Raw genomic sequence first — 15,544 nt, forward strand, 5'->3', positions numbered from 1 at the left:
AGCTGAGGAGCTGTACCCTGGCCGTCCCTATGGGGCGCTGGACTCGGGCTTTAACAGTGTCGACAGTGGAGACAAGAGGTGGTCGGGGAACGAGGTCAGACTGGAACACACAGAGCATGTCCAGCGTTTCCTGTGTGTGTGATCTCACTGTGTGGTGTGTCTGTGTGTGTGTGGTGTGTCTGTGTGTCTGTGTGTGTCTGTGTGTGTGTGTTCAGCCTACGGAGGAGCTGTCAGAGCTGCCGCTCAGAGTGGCTGAGGCCAGCAGAGACCACAGACACAGAGGAGGACCCCTTCTGGCCAACGGGACACGTGAGTCCACTGACAGCAGCGCTTAGCTCGCCATCATGGCACCAGGTAGTGGGGGGGCCAGTGGGGGCCGATCTGATGTGTGTGTGAGTAGCTGGATTTACTGGATTAAAGTCCAGTGGATTGATTTAATCCTCCAGTTTTATCTCAGACAATATTTAACAGAGCTAACCCTAACCTTACCCGAACCCTTTACTTTAACAAGTACCCCTAACCATAACCCTACCATAACTCTAACCCTACCCTAACCGTAACCCTAACCCTAATCCTACCGTGCCCTAACTCTAACCCTACCCTAACCCTAACCCTAACCCTTACTCTAACCCTACCCTAACCTAACCCTAATCCTACCGTGCCCTAACTCTAACCCTACCCTAACCGTAACCCTAACTCTAACCCTTACTCTAACCCTACCCTAACTGTAACCCTAACCCTACCCTAATTCTAACTCTAACCTCACCCTAACCCTATCCTTGACCTAATCCTAATCCTAACCCTACTCTTACCCTAACCCCTAACCCTAACCCCTAACGTTAACCCCTAACCCTACCCTTACCTTACCCTAACCCTAAAATAAAACTGTAAAAAATGACTACCAGGCTTTAACATTTTGATAAAAATATATAATTTTAGTTTTTTTTCTTTTTACTTAAACAGTTATGACCTCGTTATTACATAAAAGAATTAAAGGAACAGTTTCGTTTTTATTTTGTACTATTGTTAAACTCAATCCTTGCGTCCCTTCTACTGTATATTCTATTATTATTATGAGATGTATAAACATCACGTTGGGATGCACACATTAATTGAAGCGCATCCCACTGCCCTCTGGAAGTAAAATGAACTCTGCGGTTAGGGGGTAGGGGGTTATTGGTTAGGCTTTGGGTTTCTGGAGCAGCAGAGTGAAGTGTCTGTGTTGGGGGGTGTCCTTCCGACTGGACACTGATTGTGGTTGTGACCCTGACGTCGGCCCCTCCCTGTGTTGTCAGCAGATGTGGAGGCGGAGCAGATCGACTACATCGACAGCTGTGTGGGGGAGGGGGAGGAGGAGGAGGGCAGGAGACGAGCCCGAGGAGGTGGGGGGGACGGAACCAGCCTGAGCTCTCAGTTCATGGCCTACATCGAGCGGCGCATCACCAGAGAGGTACGGGGTCACACAGTTTAGGGGGGTGTCCACTTCCTGACATCATCTCAGATGAGAGGCTAACGGAGCTAGCGCTGAGTTAGCCCAGCTTCTGCACCATCGTGTTCCTGCCCCTCAGCATTCTGGGTGAAGACTACATTTGGTCCTGGACAGCCACACAGCTCCATGTTCTCCTGGGGGGGGTCATGTGGAATCACGAGCTAGCTTAGCTTAGCGTAGATTAGCCGCACCTGGAACGCTAACGTTAGCAGCTGTGAGCTTACCAGGAGCAGAGTGTGTGTGTGTGTGTGTGTGTGTGTGTGTGTGTGTGTGTGTGTGTGTGTGTGTGTGTGTGTGTGTGTCTGCCTGTCTGTCTGTCTGTCTGTCTGTAAATGTGTGTGTGTGTGTGTGAAGAACGTTTAGGTGTGGGTGACTAGAGACTTGCGTGCTTCCTACCAGGATGTCTCACAGACACACTAACGCACACTCACACACACATGCGCACACACACACACACACACACACTTACGCACACACACACACTTACACACACGCACACCCACACTCATGCACACACACACGCACACGCACACTCAAACACACACACACACACGCACACTCAAACACACACACACAGCACTCCAGCAGCAGGTTGTGGGTTCGGTTCCCGGGGGGGAGGCGTCTCCTCTCAGCTCCAATCCAGGATTCTGTCTCCTGTGAACTAACGTTAGCTTAGCGCTTCAGCGCGTGTGATGCTGCGGCGTCTCAGCTGAGAGCAGCTAGAGGCTGATGGTGCGTTAGCATTTAGTACACAGAGGCTCTGTTCCATTTCCAATCTGTGGAGCCTCAAACCGGTGACCCGGCCCAGCTGGTTACCTAGCAACAAGGAGGAGGTGTGTCAGTGTGTTCCTCTGTTTGTCTCCAGGGTTCGCCAGTGAAGAGCAGCTCCCCCAGGACAGACGAGACGAGGAGACACACACACAGGTACACACAGACACGCACAGGTACACACACAGGTACACAAACAGGTACACACACACAGGTGCACACAGACACGCACAGGTACACACAAAGGTACACACACAGGTACACACAGGCACACAAACACAGGTACACACACAGGTACACACACAGGTACACACACAGGTACACACGCGCACACACAGGTACACACGCGCACACACAGGTACACACGCGCACACACAGGTACACACGTACGCACACACACACAGGTACACACACATAGGTACACACGCACACACACAGGTACACATGCACACACACAGGTACACACACACACACGCACAGGTACGCACACAGTTACACACACAAGCACAGGTACACACACACAGGTACACACACAGGTACACACACACAGGTACACACACAGGTACACACAGGCACACAAACACAGGTACACACACACACAGGTACACGCGCACACACAGGTACACACGTACGCACACACAGGTACACACGTACGCACACACACACACACACAGGTACACACACATAGGTACACACGCACACACACACAGGTACACATGCACACACACAGGTACAAACACAGGTACACACACACACAGGTACACACACAGGTACACACACAAGCACAGGTACACACACAGGTACACACAAAGGTACACACACAGGTACACACAGGTACACACACAGGTACACACGCGCACACACAGGTACACACGCACACACACACAGGTACACATGCACACACACAAGTACACACACACACACACAGGTACACACACACAGGTACACACAGGTACACTCACACACAGGTACACACACACACAGGTACACACACACACAGGTACACACACGCACAGGTACACATAGGTACACACACACCGGTACACACACACACAGGTACACACACACACTGGTACACACACACACAGGTACACACACAGCTTGTAGGAGCTGCTTCGGAGGGGCTGACTTCCTGTTTCCTGTCTGTCCTATAGGAGTGTGGTTGATGGTGTTGCAGCGCCCCCTAGCTTCCAGAGTCAGGTAAGGTCAAGAGCCACCCATCCACCTGTCCGTCTGTTGTTCATCAGCTGACTGCCAACGTTCTGTTAGAGAGGAGCTGCTGGTGCTGGTGCTGGTTCTGGTTCTGGGGGGGTTGAGAGGATGAGGAGGGAGGCCCAGCTAGCGGCGCAGAGGTACGACGAGGAGAGACAGAAGACCCACCCTGTCACCAGCTACCCCCAGGTACCCCAGTCACATCCCAGTCTGACCAGTCCCACCCCAGTCTGACCAGTCGCACCCCAGTCTGACCAGTCGCACTCCAGTCTGACCAGTCGCACCCCAGTCTGAACAGTCACACCCCAGTTTGAACAGTCACACCCCAGTTTGACCAGTCACACCCCAGTCTGACCAGTCATACCCCAGTCTGACCAGTCGCACCCCAGTCTGAACAGTCACACCCCAGTCTGAACAGTCGCACCCCAGTCTGAACAGTCACACCCCAGTCTGAACAGTCACACCCCAGTCTGAACAGTCACATCCCAGTCTGACCAGTCACACCCCAGTCGCACCCCACATACACACACATCGTAAGCTCTGATTGGTTGTCCTCTGTTCTGTCACTGGATCAGTCGTCATGACTGATTCAGCTTCAGAGCCCAAAGTTCAGTCCAGACAATCAGATGAGACTCTCCAGTTCACACCCGACTCCCCAGCTCACACCCTACTCCCCAGTTCACACCCGACTCCCCAGCTCACACCCGACTCCCCAGTTCACACCCGACTCCCCAGCTCACACCCTACTCCCCAGTTCACACCCGACTCCCCAGCTCACACCCGACTCCCCAGCTCACACCCTACTCACCAGATGGGAGTTGGACGTGGTCCAATCATGGGGTCGTTTCCGACTGACCTCCAGTCTAAGAGCTCCTCCCTGTGTGGGCAAAAGGTTAAAGCTACACTAGTGTGTGAGTGTAGCGAATCACAAGTGGGTGACGTGTAAACGTGAGCTAGTGGATCACCGTTGGGCGTCCTGTTTGTTTTTTCCTGTCTTTTATTTTGTTTCTTCTTTCTTGTCTTGTCTTGTGCGTGTTTTTGTTTTGTTTAGTCTTGTTTATTCCTGTCTTGTTTATTCTTGTTTTTTTTATTTTCGTCATGTGTTTTGTTTATTCTTTTCGTGTTTAATCTTGTCTTGTTTTGTCTCGTTTGTTTTATTTAGTCTTGTCTTGTTTACTCTTGTTTTCTTTATTCCTGTCTTGTTTGTCTTGTTTATTCTTGACTTGTTTATTGTTGTCTTGTTTATTCTTGTCTTGTTTATTCATGTCTTTTATACTCTTGTATTGTTTATTCCTGTCTTGTTTGTCTTGTTTATTCATGTCTTGTTTGTCTTATTTATTCCTGTCTTGTTTATTCCTGTCTTGTTTATTCCTGTCTTGTTTGTCTTGTTTATTCCTGTCTGTTTGTCTTGTTTATTCATTGTCTTCTATACTCTTGTCTTGTTTATTCCTGTCTTGTTTATTCTTGTCTTGTTTATTCCTGTCTTGTTTGTCTTGTTTATTCATGTCCTTTATACTCTTGTCTTGTTTATTCCTGTCTTGTTTATTCTTGTCTTGTGTATTCCTGTCTTGTTTATTCCTGTCTTGTTTGTCTTGTTTATTCCTGTCTTGTTTGTCTTGTTTATTCCTGTCTTGTTTATTCCTGTCTTGTTTGTCTTGTTTATTCCTGTCTTGTTTGTCTTGTTTATTCCTGTCTTGTTTATTCCTGTCTTGTTTGTCTTGTTTATTCATGTCTTGTTTGTCTTATTTATTCCTGTCTTGTTTATTCCTGTCTTGTTTATTCCTGTCTTGTTTGTCTTGTTTATTCCTGTCTGTTTGTCTTGTTTATTCATTGTCTTTTATACTCTTGTCTTGTTTATTCCTGTCTTGTTTATTCTTGTCTTGTTTATTCCTGTCTTGTTTGTCTTGTTTATTCATGTCCTTTATACTCTTGTCTTGTTTATTCCTGTCTTGTTTATTCTTGTCTTGTGTATTCCTGTCTTGTTTATTCCTGTCTTGTTTGTCTTGTTTATTCCTGTCTTGTTTGTCTTGTTTATTCCTGTCTTGTTTATTCCTGTCTTGTTTGTCTTGTTTATTCCTGTCTTGTTTGTCTTGTTTATTCCTGTCTTGTTTATTCCTGTCTTGTTTATTCCTGTCTTGTTTATTCTTGTCTTGTTTATTCCTGTCTTGTTTGTCTTGTTTATTCATGTCTTTTATACTCTTGTTTATTCCTGTCTTGTTTGTCTTATTTATTCCTGTCTTGTTTATTCCTGTCTTGTTTGTCTTGTTTATTCATGTCTTTTATACTCTTGTTTATTCCTGTCTTGTTTGTCTTATTTATTCCTGTCTTGTTTATTCCTGTCTTGTTTATTCCTGTATTGTTTATTCCTGTCTTGTTTGTCTTATTTATTCCATCCATCCATCCATCCATCCATCCATTCTCTTCCGCTTATCCGGGGTCGGGTCGCGGGGGCAGCAGCTTAAGCAGGGAAGCCCAGACTTCCCTCTCCCTAGCCACTTCATCCAGCTCCTCCGGGAGAATCCCAAGGCGTTCCCAGGCCAGCCGGGAGACATAGTCTCTCCAGCGTGTCCTGGGTCGTCCCCGGGGCCTCCTCCCGGTAGGACGTGCCCGGAACACCTCACCAGGGAGGCGTCCAGGAGGCATCCTAACCAGACGCCCGAGCCACCTCATCTGGCTCCTCTCGATGCGGAGGAGCAGCGGCTTGACTCTGAGTCCCTCCCGGATGGCCGAACTCCTCACCCTATCTCTAAGGGAGAGTCCGGACACCCTACGGAGGAAACTCATTTCGGCCGCTTGTATCCGGGATCTCGTTCTTTCGGTCACGACCCATAGCTCGTGACCATAGGTGAGGGTAGGAACGTAGATCGACCGGTAAATCGAGAGCTTTGCCTTTCGCCTCAGCTCCTTCTTCACCACGACAGACCGATACAGAGTCCGCATCACTGCAGACGCTGCACCGATCCGCCTGTCGATCTCCCGTTCCATTGTACCCTCACTCGTGAACGAGACCCCAAGATACTTGAACTCCTCCACTTGGGGCAGGATCTCATCCCCAACCTGGAGAGGGCACTCCACCCTTTTCCGACTGAGGACCATGGTCTCAGATTTGGAGGTGCTGATTCTCATCCCAACCGCTTCACACTCGGCTGCGAACCGTTCCAGTGAGAGTTGGAGATCACGGCTTGATGAAGCCAACAGCACCACGTCGTCTGCAAAAAGCAGAGTCGCGATACTGAGGCCACCAAACTGGACACCCTCAACGCCTTGGCTGCACCTAGAAATTCTGTCCATAAAAGTTATGAACAGAATCAGTGACAAAGGGCAGCCTTGGTGGAGTCCAACCCTCACTGGAAACGAATCCGACTTACTGCCGGCAACGCGGACCAAACTCTGACATTGGTCGTACAGGGACCGAACAGCCCTTATCAAGGGGTCCGGTACCCCATACTCCCGAAGCACCCCCCACAGAACCCCCCGAGGAACACGGTCGAACGCCTTCTCCAAGTCCACAAAACACATGTAGACTGGTTGGGCGAACTCCCATGCCCCCTCAAGGACCCTGCGGGGGGTGTAGAGCTGGTCCACTGTTCCACGGCCAGGACGAAAACCACACTGCTCCTCCTGAATCCGAGATTCGACTTCCCGACGGACCCTCCTCTCCAGAACCCCTGAATAGACCTTACCAGGAAGGCTGAGGAGTGTGATGCCCCTGTAGTTGGAGCACACCCTCCTGTCCCCCTTCTTAAAAAGGGGGACCACCACCCCAGTCTGCCAATCCAGAGGCACTGTCCCTGAAGTCCACGCGATGTTGCAGAGGCGTGTCAACCAGGACAGCCCCACAACATCCAGAGCCTTTAGGAACTCCGGGCGGATCTCATCCACCCCCGGGGCCCTGCCACCGAGGAGCTTTTTAACTACCTCGGTGACCTCAACCCCAGAGATAGGAGAGCCCGCCTCAGAGAACCCAGACTCTGCTTCCTCATGGGAAGGCGTGTCTGCGGGATTGAGGAGGTCTTCGAAGTATTCTCCCCACCGAGTCACAACGTCCCGAGTTGAGGTCAGCAGCTCCCCATCCCCACTATATACAGTGTGGATGCTGCACTGCTTCCCCCTCCCGAGACGCCTGATGGTGGACCAGAATTTCTTCGAAGCCGTCTTGAAGTCGTCCTCCAAGGCCTCACCGAACTCCTCCCACGCCCGGGTTTTTGCCTCAGCAACCACCAAAGCCGCATTCCGCTTGGCCTGCCGGTACCTATCAGCTGCTTCAGGAGTCCCACAGGCCAAAAAGGCCCGATAGGACTCCTTCTTCAGCTTGACGGCATCCCTTACCGCTGATGTCCACCAACGGGTTCTGGGGTTGCCGCCACGACAGGCACCGACCACCTTATGGCCGCAGCTGCGGTTGGCCGCCTCGACAATGGAGGCGCGGAACATGGTCCACTCAGACTCAATGTCCCCCGCCTCCCCCGGAACGTGAGTGAAGTTCTGCCGGAGGTGGGAGTTGAAACTCCTTCTGACAGGGAATTCCGCCAGGCGTTCCCAGCAGACCCTCACAATACGTTTGGGTCTGCCAGGTCGGACCGGCATCTTCCCCCACCATCGGAGCCAACACACCACCAGGTGGTGATCGGTTGACAGCTCCGCCCCTCTCTTCACCCGAGTGTCCAAGACATGCGGCCGCAAGTCCGATGACACGACCACAAAGTCGATCATCGAACTGCGGCCTAGGGTGTCCTGGTGCCAAGTGCACATATGGACACCCTTATATCTGAACATGGTGTTCGTTATGGACAGTCCGTGACAAGCACAGAAGTCCAATAACTAACCACCGCTCGGGTTCTGATCGGGGGGGCCGTTCCTCCCAATCACGGCCTTCCAGGTCTCACTGTCATTGCCCACGTGAGCATTGAAGTCCCCCAGCAGAACGATGGAGTCCCCAGTGGGAGCGCTCTCCAGCACCCCCTCCAAGGACTCCAAAAAGGGTGGGTACTCTGAACTGCTGTTTGGTGCATACGCACAAACAACAGTCAGGACCCGGCTCCCCACCCGAAGGCGGAGGGAGGCTACCCTCTCGTCCACCGGGGTGAACCCCAATGTATAGGCGCCAAGCCGGGGGGCTATAAGTATACCCACACCTGCTCGGCGTCTCTCACCATGGGCAACTCCAGAGTGGAAGAGAGTCCAACCCCTCTGGAGAGGACTGGTACCAGAGCCCAAGCTGTGTGTGGAGGTGAGCCTGACTATATCTAGTCGGAACTTCTCAACCTCACACACCAGCTCAGGCTCTTTCCCTGCCAGAGAGGTGACATTCCACGTCCCAAGAGCCAGCTTCTGTAGCCGGGGATCGGATCGCCAAGGTCCCTGCCTTCGGCCACCGCCCAGCTCACAATGCACCCGACCCCTATGGCCCCTCCCACAGGTGGTGAGCCCATGGGAAGAGAGACCCACGTTGTCCTTTCGGGCTGCGCCCGACCAGGCCCCATGGGTGCAGGCCCGGCCACCAGGCGCTCGCCTTCGAGCCCCACCTCCAGGCCTGGCTCCAGAGGGGGGCCCCGGTGACCCGCATTCGGGCAAGGGAAAACGTGTGTCAATGTTTTTTGTCGTCATATGGGGTCTTTGAGCAGTACTTTGTCTGGTCCCTCACCTAGGACCTGTTTGCCATGGGTGACCCTACCAGGGGCAGAAAGCCCCAGACAACTTAGCTCCTAGGATCATTGGGACACACAAACCCCTCCACCACGATAAGGTGACCACTCAAGGAAGGGCTTATTTATTCCTGTCTTGTTTATTCTTGTCTTGTTTATTCCTGTCTTGTTTGTCTTGTTTATTCATGTCTTTTATACTCTTGTCTTGTTTATTCCTGTCTTGTTTGTCTTATTTATTCCTGTCTTGTTTATTCTTGTCTTGTGTATTCCTGTCTTGTTTATTCCTGTCTTGTTTGTCTTGTTTATTCCTGTCTTGTTTGTCTTATTTATTCCTGTCTTGTTTATTCCTGTCTTGTTTATTCCTGTCTTGTTTATTCCTGTCTTGTTTATTCCTGTCTGTTTGTCTTGTTTATTCATTGTCTTTTATACTCTTGTCTTGTTTATTCCTGCCTTGTTTATTCTTGTCTTGTTTATTCCTGTCTTGTTTGTCTTGTTTATTCATGTCTTTTATACTCTTGTCTTGTTTATTCCTGTCTTGTTTGTCTTATTTATTCCTGTCTTGTTTATTCCTGTCTTGTTTATTCCTGTCTTGTTTATTCCTGTCTTCTTTATTCATGTCTTGTTTATTCCTGTCTGTTTGTCTTGTTTATTCATTGTCTTTTATACTCTTGTCTTGTTTATTCCTGCCTTGTTTATTCTTGTCTTGTTTATTCCTGTCTTGTTTATTCCTGTCTGTTTGTCTTGTTTATTCATTGTCTTTTATACTCTTGTCTTGTTTATTCCTGCCTTGTTTATTCTTGTCTTGTTTATTCCTGTCTTGTTTGTCTTGTTTATTCATGTCTTTTATACTCTTGTCTTGTTTATTCCTGTCTTGTTTGTCTTTTTTATTCCTGTCTTGTTTATTCCTGTCTTGTTTATTCCTGTCTTGTTTATTCCTGTCTTGTTTATTCCTGTCTTGTTTATTCCTGTCTGTTTGTCTTGTTTATTCATTGTCTTTTATACTCTTGTCTTGTTTATTCCTGCCTTGTTTATTCTTGTCTTGTTTATTCCTGTCTTGTTTGTCTTGTTTATTCATGTCTTTTATACTCTTGTCTTGTTTATTCCTGCCTTGTTTATTCTTGTCTTGTTTATTCCTGTCTTGTTTATTCCTGTCTGTTTGTCTTGTTTATTCATTGTCTTTTATACTCTTGTCTTGTTTATTCCTGCCTTGTTTATTCTTGTCTTGTTTATTCCTGTCTTGTTTGTCTTGTTTATTCATGTCTTTTATACTCTTGTCTTGTTTATTCCTGTCTTGTTTGTCTTTTTTATTCCTGTCTTGTTTATTCCTGTCTTGTTTATTCCTGTCTTGTTTATTCCTGTCTTGTTTATTCCTGTCTTGTTTATTCCTGTCTTGTTTATTCCTGTCTGTTTGTCTTGTTTATTCATTGTCTTTTATACTCTTGTCTTGTTTATTCCTGCCTTGTTTATTCTTGTCTTGTTTATTCCTGTCTTGTTTGTCTTGTTTATTCATGTCTTTTATACTCTTGTCTTGTTTATTCCTGTCTTGTTTGTTTTGTTTATTCATGTCTTTTATACTCTTGTCTTGTTTATTCCTGTCTTGTTTACATTTGTTTATTCCTGTTTTGTTTACACTTGTTTATTCCTGTCTTGTTTACTCTTGTTGTGTTGTTTGTTTGTTTATCATGATGTTGACCACATTCTTCCTCCAGACCTCCAGGCTCACCTCATGTCTGATGTTTTGTTGATGTGTTGCGTGTCTAGAACGTGTACCCCTCCAGACGCTCCACCCACACAGATGACTCCGCCCTCTTCATGGTAAGAGTTTGGCTACAACCAAAAATTCTTCTTCCTGAACAGACAGGAAGTCGTTTTCAACTATTGTCATGTGTGCTGTGGTGACGAGTGGCACGGGGGGGTTCGGGGGGAGGGTTGTGTGCAGCTAATCAGGTTCTGACCTCACGTCTAACTGTCCTGTTCCTCTGCAGGGGGAGGACAGAGCTGCTCTGTCTGCTACAGGTAAGACCGCTCACACACACACACACACACACACACACACTCCTCACACACACATCCTCTGCGTTCACCACCAGCCCTTCCTCTTCCTCCCAGCCAATCAACCGTCGTCTTACCCCAGCTCGGTGGGCGTGGCCTCCTATCGCACAGCCAATCCCAGACCCGACAGCTTCTTGTTCCGTCTGGCTCACAAGGAGGAAAAGAGGAAAGGTGAGCCCGGTTCTTCTTTCCCAGCATGCTTTGCTTCATCCCTGAAGGGCCTTTGGGGGGGGGGGGGGGGGGGTTCAGGGCCGGGCTGTGATTGGACCACGTGGAGGCTGTTTCTCTGTTTGCTTTGTGTTGTCCAGGCGACGCTGCTGCTCTGAACCAGGAAGTACATCCTCCTGCTCCTCCTGTGATTGGACAAGACGCTGAGGTGGTGGAGCGGCTCCGGAAGGTGGGTCCCAGGACGCTGGTCTGGCCCCCACCTCTGGTGGGTGTGGCTCCAATGTCTGGTGGGTGTGGCTGCGATGTCTGGTGGGTGTGGCCCCTACCTCTGGTGGGTGTGCCCCCTACCTCTGGTGGGTGTGGCCCCTACCTCTGGTGGGTGTGGCCCCTACCTCTGGTGGGTGTGGCCCCCACCTCTGGTGGGTGTGGCCCCCACCTCTGGTGGGTGCGGCCCCTACCCCTGGTGGGTGTGGCCCCTACCTCTGGTGGGTGTGGCCCCTACCTCTGGTGGTTGTGGCCCCCACCTCTGGTGGGTGTGGCCCCTACCTCTGGTGGTTGTGGCCCCCACCTCTGGTGGGTGTGGCCCCTACTTCTGATGTATGTGGCCCCCACATCTGGTGGTTGTGGCCCCCACGTCTGGTGGGTGTGGCCCCCACGTCTGGTGGGTGTGGCCCCCACGTCTGGTGGTTGTGGCCCCCACGTCTGGTGGTTGTGGCCCCCACGTCTGGTGGGTGTGGCCCCCACTTCTGGTGCGTGTGGCTCCTATGTCTGGTGGTTGTGGCCCCCACTTTTGGTGGGTGTGGCCCCCACTTTTGGTGGGTGTGGCTCATATGTCTGGTGGGTGTGGCCCCCACGTCTGGTGGGTGTGGCCCCCACCTCTGGTGGGTGTGGTTCCTACCTCTGTTGGGTGTGGCCCCTACGTCTGGTGGGTGTGGACCCCACCTCTGGTGGGTGTGGTTCCTACCTCTGGTGGGTGTGTCCCCACGTCTGGTGGGTGTGGACCCTACGTCTGGTGGGTGTGGTTCCTACCTCTGGTGGGTGTGTCCCCACGTCTGGTGGGTGTGGACCCTACGTCTGGTGGGTGTGGACCCCACCTCTGGTGGGTGTGGTTCCTACCTCTGGTGGGTGTGTCCCCACGTCTGGTGGGGAGGGACCCTACGTCTGGTGGGTGTGGACCCCACCTCTGGTGGGTGTGGTTCCTACCTCTGGTGGGTGTGGACCCTACGTCTGGTGGGTGTGGCCCCTACGTCTGCACCAGTTGAACGAGCACCCTGAGGTGGTGATGTCAAGCCTAAGTGACATCACACGGGTGTGACATCACACGGGTGTGACACCACACAGGTGTGACACCACACAGGTGTGACACCACACAGGTGTGACACCACACAGGTGTGACACCACACAGGTGTGACACCACACAGGTGTGACACCACACAGGTGTGACACCACACAGGTGTGACACCACACAGGTGTGACACCACTCACTGGTCTTTTCTGTGCAGAACATCGAGGCGCGGTTGAAGGTGTCGTTGCCTAGCGACCTGGGAGCAGCTCTGACAGACGGGGTGGTTCTCTGCCACCTGGCCAATCACGTGAGACCCCGGTCCGTGCCCAGTATCCACGTGCCCTCCCCCGCTGTGGTGAGTACTGGTGAAGTGTGTCGGTTCTCTGCTCCTGCTGGTTCTGACAGCGGTTCTGTTCCTGCAGCCCAAACTGACCATGGCCAAGTGTCGACGCAACGTGGAGAACTTCCTGGAGGCTTGTCGCAGGATCGGAGTTCCACAGGTACCACAAAGAACAAACCAGGAAGTGTTTCTGATTGGTCCACCTAAGTCACCTGACACGCGAGCGTTCCGGGTTTGATATCCAGGACCAACGTGTTCGTGTAGAACCTGTGTGGAGAGACGTGATGTCACGGGTTAGCTGCAGAACACTACCCAGGGGTCACGACCAACAGGGGTCACTACCCAGAACACACAGGGGTCATGATTCACAGGGGTCACGACCTACAGGGGTCACCACCCAAAACCTATGGGTTCTCAGGTCGAAGGCGCTTCCTTTAAGGGGGGTGTAGGCTCCATCAGTAGGATGGCTGTGACATCACTGTGACATCACTGACTCAGGCCCCTCCCCCACTAACTCCTGTCTTTCTTCTCTTCCACTTTGATTCATTTCACTCCTTCTTTGATTTGATTGGTTCCTCATCCCATCACCGATCCTCAGGACAGTCTTTGTTCGGTGGGGGACGTCCTGGAGGGAAGTGGAGGCGGGGTCTATGGGACAGTGGGCGTGTTGCTCTCCATTGCCCCACCTATGATGCCCCCCTCCCTCCAGGTGCAGCTGGCGGGCTTCGCCCTCTTCTACCTGTCCGTCATGTCGGTGCTGTGTGCGATCTACGTTCACCTGGCAACGCACACCTGAGGCGTGACCCCCCCCCAGGTCACGTGATGGATGAAGATTGTCATTGGACGTCTGGACATTTGATTCCATGTTCACCTCACCATCCCCACGGAATCTCCATGACCCCCACCCCCCCCACCCCGATCTAAATACAGGCTGGAGGGACGGAAACGACTCGTCAGTCCTCCAGCTCATCGTCCATCGTCTGGCTTCTCCCAGTCACATGACCCACAGACCGGTCACATGACCCACAGACCGGTCACGTGACACACACACCTGGTAGGACACAAATGAGGGGGGTGCACCTGTCCAGCTTGCTGTGCCGTGGGGGGGGGGGCATGAGAGACTGTCATTTATGGAGGTAACTGAGGCCCCGCCCACACGGTGATGGATCTTTTTGAAAAACGCAACTTTTTTCACCTCGCATAGAAAAAGATTCATGTCCACACGACAGCGTTTTCAGAAAGATCTCCGTCTACACGTAACATCAGACCGTCGAACAACACGTCGATCAACACGTTGATCGACACGTTGATCAGCAGAACGACTCAGAACGACAGCAGAGGACTGGGACGTTCCTCCTGGAGGACGACCTCCATCAGAGTTCTCCACCAGGGGGCAGCACATCCCGGTCTGACCCACAACTGGTGTCAGTGTCTTTGTCAAGGAACATGAATGAATGAATGAATGAATATATAAACTTTTTGACTCCCAAAGAAACAGACAAACAAATATCCAGCTGTCAGCATGTTCATCAAGGCGTCTCCGACGTGGAGCTGTTAGACGTCAGAACATAGACGGTTTTAACTCCATTCTGTGTGTACATGTAGACACGGGTCACACACGTGTAGACACGGGTCACACACGTGTAGACACGGGTCACACACACTGGTGTCACAGCGGTTTTCGTCTCAGGGAGACGCCCCCCGGGTAGAAATCGTTTCAGTCACAGCGTCACAACGACAACGCAGACCCAGCGTTTTCAAAAAACTTCACTTTGTCAGCGTTTTGGTCCCGGATGTTTGCGTTGTCGTGGTGACGAAAGAACGAACCGCAACAAAAAGATATGGCACCGTGAGGGCGGGGCCTCAGTGTTCCTCCATGACCCCCCATGTATGGAGGTAACTCAGTGTTCCTCCATTTTGCTCCATGACCCCCCTGCTGGAGGTTATTGGGGTGGGATCGGTGTAATGGGCTTCAGAATGCTCTGCTGTCATTGGACGACCCACTGGGACTCGTTGGCTTTACATCTGTTGGGATTGGACCTCAGGACTTGATGGAACATCACCCCTCTGTCACTGCTGGTCCTGAAGCTCAGGAGGGGCCCGGGGGGGCATCGCCTACAGGCTGCTGCCTGTTGGTGGTTTTCAACGGTGGAAGGAACCGGAGGGAACGTCACAAACTCAGGGCAACCTACAGACGGTCCTGGGGGGTCTGAACCCAGGACCTTGTTGCTCCCACAGCGTCGCTATTCAGAGAGTCCCCGGTCCTGGGGGGGGGGACTGAACCCAGGACCTTCTTGCTCCCACAGCACTGCTGTTCTGACCTCCCTGAGGGTCAGGAGATCATGTGACTTCAGTCGTGACAATCTGCAGTGAGAGGTTCACACTCATGGCTTCCTGTGTCGCAGCTCTCTGCTTCGTGCCTTTGTGTGTGTGTGTGTGTGTGTGTGTGTGTGTGTGTGTGTGTGTGTGTGCCCGCGTGCTCAATGTCCTTCCTGCTCTAGCCCCTCCCACCACTGTTGGAAGCTGGTCAGACTTTTACTGGACATCATCTCAATGCTGTCGTCCTCCTGATGGCTTTAGTACCC

General features: G+C 51.4%; 1 protein-coding gene across 3 annotated transcripts in view; it reads left to right on the top strand.

Moving 5' to 3' along the window:
• Positions 1–15,544, top strand: part of lrch3 (leucine-rich repeats and calponin homology (CH) domain containing 3) — a 33,112-nt gene that overhangs the window by 10,195 nt on the left and 7,373 nt on the right. Inside the window, exons 7-19 of one of the 3 annotated variants that reach the window (XM_068316563.1) lie at positions 1–94; positions 216–309; positions 1,299–1,450; positions 2,355–2,413; positions 3,412–3,457; positions 3,527–3,658; positions 10,876–10,929; positions 11,100–11,130; positions 11,224–11,337; positions 11,475–11,563; positions 12,837–12,974; positions 13,042–13,119; positions 13,558–13,863. In XM_068316563.1, the coding sequence (XP_068172664.1) occupies positions 1–94; positions 216–309; positions 1,299–1,450; positions 2,355–2,413; positions 3,412–3,457; positions 3,527–3,658; positions 10,876–10,929; positions 11,100–11,130; positions 11,224–11,337; positions 11,475–11,563; positions 12,837–12,974; positions 13,042–13,119; positions 13,558–13,755 (1,279 nt within the window). In that variant the 3' untranslated portion in view covers positions 13,756–13,863. Of the gene's footprint in view, positions 95–215; positions 310–1,298; positions 1,451–2,354; positions 2,414–3,411; positions 3,458–3,526; positions 3,659–10,875; positions 10,930–11,099; positions 11,131–11,223; positions 11,338–11,474; positions 11,564–12,836; positions 12,975–13,041; positions 13,120–13,557; positions 13,865–15,544 lie in introns of those variants that run through there. The other 2 variants (XM_068316565.1, XM_068316564.1) reach the window with 2 other exon arrangements.

The sequence above is a fragment of the Antennarius striatus genome, chromosome 6 (assembly GCF_040054535.1).
Source record: "Antennarius striatus isolate MH-2024 chromosome 6, ASM4005453v1, whole genome shotgun sequence".
NCBI classification, from domain to species: Eukaryota; Metazoa; Chordata; class Actinopteri; order Lophiiformes; family Antennariidae; genus Antennarius; species Antennarius striatus.